We start from the raw sequence: 11,709 nt of genomic DNA, 5'->3' as shown, positions 1-11,709 counted from the left end.
TTTTTAAAATAAAATTTAATTTAACCTAAAAATTCATATTTAAAGCTTAAATTTAGATGAATCCAAATTCGATCCTATTCTAATATAATTCAAAAACACCTCAATATAAATCTAACCCGAACTCAAAATTTTTGAATCCGAATCCAGTTATTTTTCCAGTCGAGTTGGCATATTCATTTTTTGGCATCCTATAAAAAGGGTACAAATTCATCACAATTTTTTCACATTTGTTTTAGAAGATTATAAAATCACATGCCGATAAGGTCAAAAAAACATGTTTAGTTCATTTCCACATAATCATGTATTGGGATTGATTGATTATATGTATAAGTGGTTACTTAAATTATAATAAAATTGTTACAAACAATTACACTATATTAGTCATTTATAGTAAGAATTAGAATAATCATTAATTTGACTATTAAATATATATTATGAAACATTTGAATATATAAAAAATTAATAAATAATGAAAACAGCAGTTTTAGCTTTGAAAGCATAATATTATTTATTAAGAAAAAAAAACTAAAATTTAAATTTATCAAAGAAATAACAGGCAGAGTAAAATCGCTGACAAAATCCACCCAAATCCTCACCCATCATAGATAACGGAAGCACGTCAGCCGCTGGACCCCGCATGCTTCTGCAATGATATGTGGGTACGATGACACGAAATATTCACCGGAAGCCGTACTTTTCTCCTATCCTCTTCCTCCTATTTGAGAAATATATAAATTAATTATTGGAAATATTACCCTTGTCCCACCGTTAGTTGCCGTTCTCATCTCTTCCTCGCTCGCGAAGCTTGACGCCCTTCTCTCTCTTGGCTACGTTCTCAGCTCCGTGACCAATTAGGAGCCCCCTCGATCGCCGAGATGGACCGTGGATCGGCAGCCCAAAACTCCCGCCTGGTGGAGGAGGTGTTCCGCGACATCAAGGGCCGGCGAGCCGCCATCATCAGGGCGCTCACCACCGGTAACTCCACTCTGCTTCTTTCTTCTTTTCCTTTCTCAACGATGTTATCGTCATTGACCTTCTGTTGTTTCCTGGTTATTCGCCTGTGCAGATTTCGAGGACTTCTATCAACAATGCGATCCCGGTTAGTAATTCCACAATCTTAGCTGCTGGTAGTCAACTTGGTTTTTGAATTTCAAGTACTTGGGAGTTTTATTTCATGGCTGGAGTAACGAAGCCTTGACATTTAGGTTTTTATTTGTCGGATATTTGCAACTGAGCGAGATAAATGCCTTTATGTACAAGGTTTTGGTACTCTAATTAAGCATTTGCGATCGGAGTTAGATTATGTTCAGTTTAGATGCAATTTTCCTAGGATTCAGATTGTAAGTATCAGAGATCCAATGATCAATAATTCAGAAAACTAGTATTTGATCACTGACGCATTATAAGTTCTTGTTCAGGGTGCTCGCATAGTTTTGTGTGGCCAAATGAGCAGTCTAGGTCTTCTTTTGTGCTTAGTTTAAGTCTAGGCTTACTTGGGCAAGAAGATAGGAGGAAGAGGGAGAGGGAAAGTGACAGAAATGTAACTGAGTGATCATGCTCCATGTGCAATATACATCGGGAACTTCCTGATAAGACATAGTCAATTCCAGTAAATGACATTCCTATATTATACATTACCTCGTCCACTATGCAATTGTGTAAGCAAAATCAACCTTAAACTCTCATCAGAAAAATTGAAACACCTAGTACCTTAATATATAGGATAGAGTAAATACCCATGCTAGCCTAATGGTTTAAACACCCAGTACCTTAATATATAGGATAGAGTGAATACCCATGCTAATCATAATGAAAATACCCTTGAGTCCGACATGTACCAATTGTAAACAAATGGAGCAAGACTTTGATTTTTTATCAACATTTTTCTTGAACAGTGTTTTTTATTATGGATTTCATTGCTTCTGACTATTAGCAATTGCTAGGATACTGTCTATGCTTGATGTTTACATAACCTTAGATTGCCTTTTTATATAATTGTGGTAAGAGTGATATGAAAAATTGTTCAACATCTATCCTCATCAACAATGTTTTTCCTTTACTCAATTTGCAGTTAAGGTTTCCTAGATGTAACTCAGTGGTGCTCCATGTCATGTTTTTGCATCATTGTTATAATGCAATAACTAAAAACCAACAATGATTCTATACTTTTCTATCAATCGACATGGAAAGCGCAGAATCTTGAATCAACAGAGTACTGAGACAATAATCGCTGAATGCTTGTGTAGGTGCCTCTTCATGTCTTAGGAGAAGTCTGAATAACTCCATTTTTGTCTATTGACTATTTTGCTATGGCCCTATATATAGTTGCTCCTCTTTTTGCAGCATTAGATTTAACTTCCTGGGCAATAAGTTATAAGGTGATATTTTACTCAATAACATTAATTCTATATATGTTTTGTATGCCATGTGGGGGATAGCTATGTAATAGTTAATCAATACAGACGACATTTTACACACTAAATAACACTAATGCAACATAGGTTTTATTATCTGTTTAGGATTGCTAATAATACTTTGATACTATCTGGATTTGTTTTTCCTTTTTGTCTTTCCATGCAAACTATTGTGGTCTTAGATAACATGGCAAATATAGATATTTGTTAGCATGTGCGACACACTAATCAATTATTGGTGAGGTTGATTTCAGTAATTTTCCTGCTGTGATGTGATTAGATAGACCTTAACCACATTTTACTTCTTTCAGCAAAAGAAAATCTGTGTCTCTATGGATATCCAGATGAGCAATGGGAGGTCAATTTGCCTGCAGAAGAAGTTCCTCCAGAAATTCCAGAGCCTGTTTTGGGAATTAACTTTGCTAGAGATGGAATGGAAAAGAAATCCTGGTTATCTTTGGTTGCTTTACACAGTGATGCATGGTTACTTGCCTTGTCATCTTATTTTAGTGGTCGGTTTCAGTTTGAAAAAAAACATAGGTAAGATGATTTCTGTTGATTATATTCTTGTCAATGCTTATCTATTTGTCGTACACGTTCATATCAGATCCTTGCTTGTCAGTTAGATAATTTAACTATGGCTAAACTTTGTCAGGGAATTCATAAGTTTAAGTTATACCAATATCATATACTCATTTATCTAGACTATGTTTTTTTTGTTTGCGATAGACTTGTGTTAGTATGTCACTATAATTTCACATAGTTCAATAGATGGTCCAAAATCATATAGTGCTCCATTACCTTCATGCATGCATAGTTCACAAGATGATCACAAATCATATAGTGTTGCATAATCTTCATGTCCAAGTTCAAATATTTAAAAGTAATGAGACACACTTAGCAAGGAGATGATGAGCCAAGAATTTTAAACAATGGAAGAACTATATGCCTTCATCTTAAAGTTGATTAGCTAACTACTTACTGCAAAAGATCAAGTTGCTAAGAAAGGGCCAGTCTATATACATATTTATTCTGAATGCTTCCACTTCATGTGTGGATGAGTATATTTCACTTGATTGACACAAATTCAATATGTGAATTGATGAGATATTATTACTGTTATAGACACAAGATTTGAACATGACTTCCTACCGTCTTAAAGTTGATTGGCTAATTGCTCATCCCAAAACCTAGAGCTGTTAGAAAAGAAACCAATGTCTATACATATTCATTAATACTCAACCCCCTTGAAAGACAGCATACTGAAAGACAACAAAGAGTATTTGGGGAAAATTTTCAGGTGACAATGGAGGTAGTCTGACTCCTCTCAACCATGATGCAACTACCATGAGAAGGCTTTGGTGTTGATGCAAAGAAACATTCTTGTAAAACTCTAAAACATCAACATGACAAGCCACATTCTTCTCAAGGATTTGGGCCAAGGGAGTAGGATTACCTATTGGAGTCAGATAGTTGGCCCAAGCAGAATCACTAGTAGGTGCATGCCATAGAGGAGCTAACCATAGAGGAGCAAAGAGAGGCATCGTTAACTCGATCATAACAAAATTGTTATTTTATTTAAGTACAAACAATTGTTAGTTATACTCAAACCTAAACACCTTATATTTCATATATTTGTGTCCTTTTTCTTAGACCATACAAGTTGCTGGTCATGAGTCTAATGACTTAATTATCTGCTATATGCTTATGCTAAATTGCTTCTAAATGCCACTGAGAGCCAAATAACATTTGCTGCACAAATAGGGCATGCAGTTGTTGTAAGTAGAATGTGAATTATTGATTTGCAACCATTGGCCTGTAATGTTGGACATTCAAATACACATTTTTTTCTCTAGAATAATTATTTGCGACATTCTTATCAAGTTTTACTGTAATGTGCCTGTAAAAATGGTAGTCAACTATAGAACAGAATGTTGAGTAGAAAACCTTAGGGATGTAGACATGTCTTTAAAAATTCAGAATCATAATGTACTATTTAGAAGCTGTGCCTTTTCATTTGCTTTTAAGAAGATCCAATGGGCAATAAATGCGTTTATTGACTTGGATTATTGTGTATTATATGGTTGCCTTGAGATATTGTAGCCCTTTCATTAAGGATTTTTGTTCTCTTTTTTCCATTCAACCTATATACCTGGTATAGAATTTAGGGCCCTAATTATCTTAAACAATAAAATTCTGTCCTTTTGGTCTCAAATACATTAGCTGTCTTGTTTAATGAACCATGTCATTGCAATGATTAGGCACACAAGGGGAATGAATGATGGATGCACAACTAGAAAGTTTGGGTGTAACTAGTGGGAACCATTATTTACAAGGTTATTACATAAATATATCACAAGCTTTACACCTGTCCAGTCTTCATTAAAACACTTGTAGCTACATGATTGCCACATCAGGTAACTTATAAAGTGGATACCTACGTAACTGTCAATTACCACATGGAGGCCAGGCCATTTTTCTTCTTCTTAGCTTCTTTAGAGAGTAATCGTAACTAACAAACACTCCAAATCTTGACAAAGGCACGGAGGATGGTGGTGTGGTGGCACAATGCATTGAGCACGAGGAACAATTGGAGTAGCTTTCCTAGTTCTTTGCCATTCAAGTTCTCTTCTCTATTTTTGTAGCATTGACTGCTAGAACTTTGCCAACAAGCTCTTTGTCTCCTTCACCATTCTCACACTCTCCTTCACCTGTTAACCCCGCTACTCTCATTAAAGCTATACTTATGCCGCGATGCCACGGCTCCCACAACACCACATCCTATTCTAGCATGCCAAGTTAGCAGAGCATTTCAAAGATGCTTGACGTGTTGGAGGAGCATTCCACCATCTTGATCTTCATATCTTGGTGTTTGGTAAATTCATGCCTAGAGTGCGTTCATTCAAATTTTAGATTCCTGAAGCTACTTCTCCAATGCAAGTGTGTGAGTGCTTTCAAAGGCTGCTTTGCTAAAGCAATTTTTAAATACTTTAAAAACTAATATAAAAATGAAATATATAATAAAATATTAATAGTAAATATACATTATCATTAAATATTATGAGATTATAAGTTTGATTTTATGATATATAGTAACATAATATTTAATATTTTAATTATTTTATTTTTGTTGTTTTATATACAAAGAGAAGTGTTTTCTAAGTATGCTTTACCAAACAATATATATCATAAAATTGTAGAAAATTTGAGATTCTGAATACCTAATACTGAAGTTTCATGTGACAAACTTTAATAATAGTTTATTCTTCAAAAGCATTTTTGAGATTCAAATGCAATGTCGAACCCAGCCATAGATGAGAACAATTATGCAAAATATTCATTGTTTAGGTTTTTTGTTGATCCATACGTCATATTATGTATCTCTTAAAACATAATTACTTACTCAAAAAGTTTGTTTTTTTGTTGATCCTTGAAAATCCTTTTTGTAAGTTAGTTACTTCTCTGCGCCCCTATAGTGTCACATACTTCTCTTGTTTTTGTTATTTATTTAGTATGAACAGCCAAAAGAAACTTCATTTGTTGTTTGTGATGCAGGAAACTCCTATTAGATATGATAACTGATATGCCCACCATATGTGAAGTTGTAAATGGAAAGAATCAAGATAAGACCTCCGGATCTAAACTGAACAACAACAAATCCAAGTCAAATTCAAAATTGGTAAGAACATCTTAGATGCTATATAATGTAAGAAATTCCCTTTTCTTAATTCCATATGCACTTTGAAATCTCAGTAGGCAATCCCAACCAATTATCAAACAAATGCTCAAAGGGGAGATGCAAATCAACAAAATTTGAGAATGGATGAATCTTTTTTTTTTCAAAAGAAAATTCTGTTTAAAAATTTGAAAGATGGGTTTGCCTCAAGCAAGGTTAAAATAAATGAGATATTTATGATTTGTTGTTAATTTATGTCATTAATATTTGATCCATCATTTTGAAGCTTGATTATTAATCACTTAAGAATGGCCATGGTGCTATTAATTTTTCTTTTAGCTAACATTTGTCTTATTCTCAATTGATATTTAAGCTAACAGTTAAGTAACGAATAAGAACAACAAACGAGAATTTTTTCATGTGTATGACTAATCCAATAAAGTCAAGGTAATCATATTACTTATAGGTCAAATAACTAAGCTATTACTGTTGCCATTTTAGAATAATATATTATACTATTTTCTACAAGTAATCAAGGTCTAAGATAATGTACTATGCCAAATTTTGGTCCCTAACCCAACTTGGATATCATACCCACAACTCAGAATGTATCAAAATGCATAGAGATGAACTCAAATGAGTTTTATTCCTTAAATCTCCTTTTAGCTAGCTTGTTTACTTCAAAAAAGGAAAAAATAGAACTATAATAACTAAATAATCTAATGAGTTAAAATTTTAGAGAAGCCATATTTATTTGGGATTAACATGAGAGCCTTATTAGTATTAAACGAGAGTTATGCATTAGATTTACATGGGAGCATTGGTTCGTGCATCAAGCATCCAAATGAACTTACATAATACAAGATGATTTAATACTGTTCTAGCAGGGTTAAGATTCATATATTTTATCTCATCAGTTGGGATTAACATGGTTTGTTCTGAATGTTAAACTTAAACCATCTATTATCATCTGGACTGGTTTCATTTAGGTTATCAAAAATATAAATAGTTTTTCATCCAATTGTTTATATGAAGTGCATAAATCTCAGCTATGTATGAGAAGTTTAGATCTACATCTACTGCACTGATGTTATGACCAATTACATATTGTTATTTTCTTATGATTCCTCTGGCTTTAACCCTACCTGACACATGGGATGTGCTTGGCAAGATCCCTTGTCAGATCATTGTATGACAAACAAAGAAAATATAGAGGTGAAAAACAAGTGATCTGCCGTCTTCATGCTTATGCCACATCACATACATGTGGAAACTATGAAGATATTGATGCTATGGAGATAATTTTGTGTACAATTGTATTTTGGTAACAATCCTTGCCAATATTTTAACATTATCTGGATCCTTTTCTTGCTAATTATCATTAGCTCAGGAAACTACTTTCCCATATAAGCGACACAATTTGATCATGCAACATAGTCAGTGGTTAAAATGGCTAACGACATCCACTTCCTCACTGAAAATGAATTGCAGCATTGGTATCTGATGCATCTTTCCACTTAAAAAATGGAAATCCTGTAACAGACTCTCGAATGGAATTTCCAATATGCTTCTTGTTTTGTATATGGTTAAGATTTTGATACTCTCTTGGATTAATAGTAGCCAATATCCATGCCTAAGGTTAGCAAAACAATGAATAAAAATCAACTATCTACTTTGTTTTTATTTACAGAAGGCTGAATATCAGGCCAAGAACACCAGAGCAAAGAATGCAAAGGAAGAAAATGAGGAGTTGGATGAGGAAGAGGATGATTATCTCTGTGCGGCATGTGGAGAGAGCTCTGTCTTAGACAATTTCTGGATTTTCTGTGACACTTGTGAGAAATGGTTCCATGGGAAGTGTGTAAAAGTCACCCCTGCAAAGGCTGAACACATCAAGAACTATAAGTGTCCTCGCTGCAGCAACAACAAACGGATCCGGACCTCATGAGATCAGCTCTTCCAAAACCTATTTTGTTCTCATTCCTTCATTGGCAGTCTAGTGGCTATGCTGATAAAATTGCAGTTAATTCAGAAGCAACCAAGCAACCCAACAACTGTCCTCTTGAAGTTCAACTTCCTCACAAGTTATCATATAAATCCTGTTTTATTTGTCTTAGCATTAAGCAGTCTAACTCCTTATGCAGTATAGGGTTACTGAAACTTCTTCACTCCAAGCTAGCCTTTAGTTCTTATTGGGTCTCACAGTTGACGCTATTTATTTATGAAGAACTAATTCTGTACTTCATTGAAACAAAATTCACATAGATTGTGAGATTCCACAGGTTGAATCTCTAAAAGGAGTTCCTTTTTTTTTTAAGAGACTGATTTCTTCTTTCTTCTATCTATTTGCTTTACTGAAAGAGATTGCATCAAGTTTCTCATATTCGTGCTGCAAGACAGCAAGAGGGATAAATGTTACCTATCGTCTCTGCCACTGTTTTATGCTTCTTTATTGTGTGTTAAACAGATTTTAATGCTATTTAACTTTTAGCATTCAGTGAAATTTTTAAGCGTAGACAATATAAGAGACATCAAATCTAGCGGCTATTACCTGTGTAACATTTGCTCGAGTCTCAAATATATTTGATAAAAAAACAGAAATAAATTCTCCGTATTGTTTCAATTTTGAGCATAAACCTTAAGCTGCATTTTTAGGAAAAATGCTATTCTTATTTGTTTTTATTTTAACATCTTTTGTGTAAATAACAATTCAATTCCTTAAACAAGGATAATAGAAAATTTATTTATTTATTGTTTTATAATTTTGTATCGTATTCTCCAATTTTTCATGTGAAGTACTGTAAACATTTAGGAAATTGTTTATTTTGATTAGCCTAAGCAAAACAAATTTTTATTTCTTAATCGTATATAGGTAGTATACTTGCCACAAGCCTGCATTATCAAAATTTAAACCGAGCGTTCGCAAAGTTTATAACAAAAGGTTCCATCCTAATATTTTCTTTCATTGCTTCGCTTATTACCTTTCATACGGTGTAAAGCTCCATTCACTTTTGAAAATATCATTAGTTTAACATTTTTATCTATCCCGATCACAATCGTCAATTTCACATTGGTTTGACGAGACAAATAAAGAAGTCATACGCGGATCCAGATGCTTCGCATTATGAGTTTTATGGAGAGGTAAATTAAAAAATTAATTAGATGATTATGTGAAAGAGTATTTCTCTTAGCTTTATTAGAAATTAACTTTTAAATTAATTTTTATTTGATTTGATAATTTTATATGTGGTGACCGACTTAGCCAAGCTCGGGTATCATTTTCACATTGATGGTGGCAAAAGGTGAATATGCTCATCTCCAATGCCTCCGTCAACTCGTCTCAGGGCCAACACGGAGGAGGTAAATCACGGACGACTACTAGTCTTTGGAATAGTGACTAGCACATAAGGGAGGTATTTACCTCAATTTTACCGAGATTCGAACCCCAGATCTTATGATGGTAACACTTCATGCGCTAACTATTAGACCCATCTGAAAGGACGATGACTTTCATATTGATGAACTATGTACCAATTGTTCAAGGACATATGTAATATTAATGTGTGGATGCTATAATATCCAAATGATATTATAATCAATATGAATAAGTGTTATAATATTCACATATTAACCATGTTCATTTTTCTTAACGTGGTTAATGAACCGATTTTATAAAAATAAATAAATTTTATAAATTTTAGATATAAATAATAGAAATAAATGAGTGAAAAGCTGGATTATAAATAATAATTATTAATATTAAAATGAATATGAGTGTACTTTTTTAAGTTAATATAATAAGTATATATGATATGGTGTTTAAGGTGGCTCCTTTGGAATAAGTCAAAGTTTAGGAGATCGGTTGACATGGTAATTAAAGTCAAAGGATGTAACATCATTTGGAATAAGAGAATGCTTGACTGGACCTCCGGGTCGGTCGGACCATGAGTTCCAATCTTGTATGTTGACGGGCCCTCCGGCCGATCTGACCTCGAAGCTTGATTTCATAATCAATGATGAAGCATGGAGCCAAGTATCAATTACCCCGACCGAGTGCTCCAACCGATATGACGTATAGTATGATCGAGCATGTTAGATACCTAGTTGAGTGCAGTTCAAATAAAGAAGCTGAGTGAAAGCCAAGTCGCCGACTGCATTCATAAACATTGACAGAGTACTTCTTGGAAATAAGGCCTCGTCGGACTATACTAGTGATTTGATTGGTTGATCAAAGTAGTCTATTGTAGGCTCCGTAGCCTAATAAATTAGTACGTTCTTTTGGCATTTTGTGCCATAGAGGATAGGAGATATTCTACAGGCAAATTACATTTTCGAAACTTCCAGCCTATCAAATCACAGAGATTTGCAAACTTATTTTAGGAAAGGTGTCAGAGTCACTTTATATATTGTCCTTTTTTGGAATGTCTTCATAATTCATGCATAAATACAACAATGGTAGCAAAAGGCGAATACGCTCGCCCCCAGCGCCTCCGCCAACCCATCCTATGGCCAACATGAAGGAGGTAAATATGCATAGACACAACAATGATATTATAAAAGGAGGTCTTTATTCACAGGCTGAGGTATGCGACGCTACATAATTTTACACGCTCATTGCTATAGTTTCTTTCATTATTCCTCTCCCAAAATCGATCATTGACTTGAGCGTCGGAGAGCCAATGCCAGGGACCCCTTCCCTGGCCTGACATCTAACGCTCTTTGTGACACACAAGATAGTGAGGAGTCTTCCTCTGGTCAATACTAGAGTCACATTCTCAGCCAGCCAACCACCTTCATCGCTTTCAGACAAGATCATATTTGGCACCGTTTGTAGAAATTTTGCCTCATCTGGAATGTAAAGATGGACAAAACTGGATGACTCACCACATTAACCTTGACACAAGAAGAACTGGAAATGGTGATAGAAGCTTGTACGACAAGAATGGTGCAACAACGACAAGCAGCAACAACATGCCATTTGCCGAATGACCTTGCTATATCTGCAACTAGCCAGCACACTGAACACATAACCCGAGTGGAGTGCCCAACCAAGTTCTAGCCGACATAGCCTCCTCTGGTTGCCTTTCCTTAATTAAGTACCTGTTCCACTGATCAGTCTACCACCGATGTCGCCTTCACCAATTGTATATCATAGGACATTGTTCCGAACGACCCTAGAGGACATGGCCCGAGCGAAGAGAATGTAGGGATCATCTTCCGAGAATGCCCCCGCCCGGGACATCTGTAAGGAAAAGGCCAGTGACGAGTGACTCCCCTGAGAGAGTAAGCACACAATTCTCTAAAGAGATTTTGGAGGACAAATTGCCAAAACATTTTTGACCCTTGTTGATCGGGGAGTACGCAGGAGCCACCGACCCTGAGGACCACTTACTAAAATTTGAAAATGTGATCATACTCCACTATTACACAGACAAAGTCAAGTGTTGAGTGTTCCTCACTACTTTGGCAGGTTTTGCTTAAAGATGACTCAAACGGCTGCCTACCGAGTTTATCTATAGTTTCAAGGATTTCTGAACGACCTTCCTTCATCACTTTCCCAATAATTGTCGTTACCATAAGACGACAATGAATATGTTCTCACTCAAGCAGGGGCCCAAG

The 11,709-nt window shown here is 35.0% G+C and overlaps 1 protein-coding gene across 1 annotated transcript; it reads left to right on the top strand.

The window, feature by feature from the left end:
- The first annotated feature begins 765 nt into the window (after positions 1 to 765).
- On the top strand, positions 766 to 8,402 carry LOC121967689 (PHD finger protein ALFIN-LIKE 3-like). The gene is made up of 5 exons (XM_042518071.1): positions 766 to 975; positions 1,067 to 1,099; positions 2,726 to 2,954; positions 5,970 to 6,093; positions 7,781 to 8,402. The coding sequence occupies exons 1-5, from the start codon at positions 876 to 878 to the stop codon at positions 8,036 to 8,038; spliced, it is 744 nt and encodes a 247-aa protein (XP_042374005.1). The 5' UTR covers positions 766 to 875; the 3' UTR covers positions 8,039 to 8,402.
- The last annotated feature ends 3,307 nt before the right edge of the window (positions 8,403 to 11,709 follow it).

The sequence above is a fragment of the Zingiber officinale genome, chromosome 3B (genome assembly GCF_018446385.1).
Source record: "Zingiber officinale cultivar Zhangliang chromosome 3B, Zo_v1.1, whole genome shotgun sequence".
NCBI lineage: Eukaryota > Viridiplantae > Streptophyta > Magnoliopsida > Zingiberales > Zingiberaceae > Zingiber > Zingiber officinale.
This window is presented reverse-complemented; position numbering and strand designations above follow the sequence as displayed.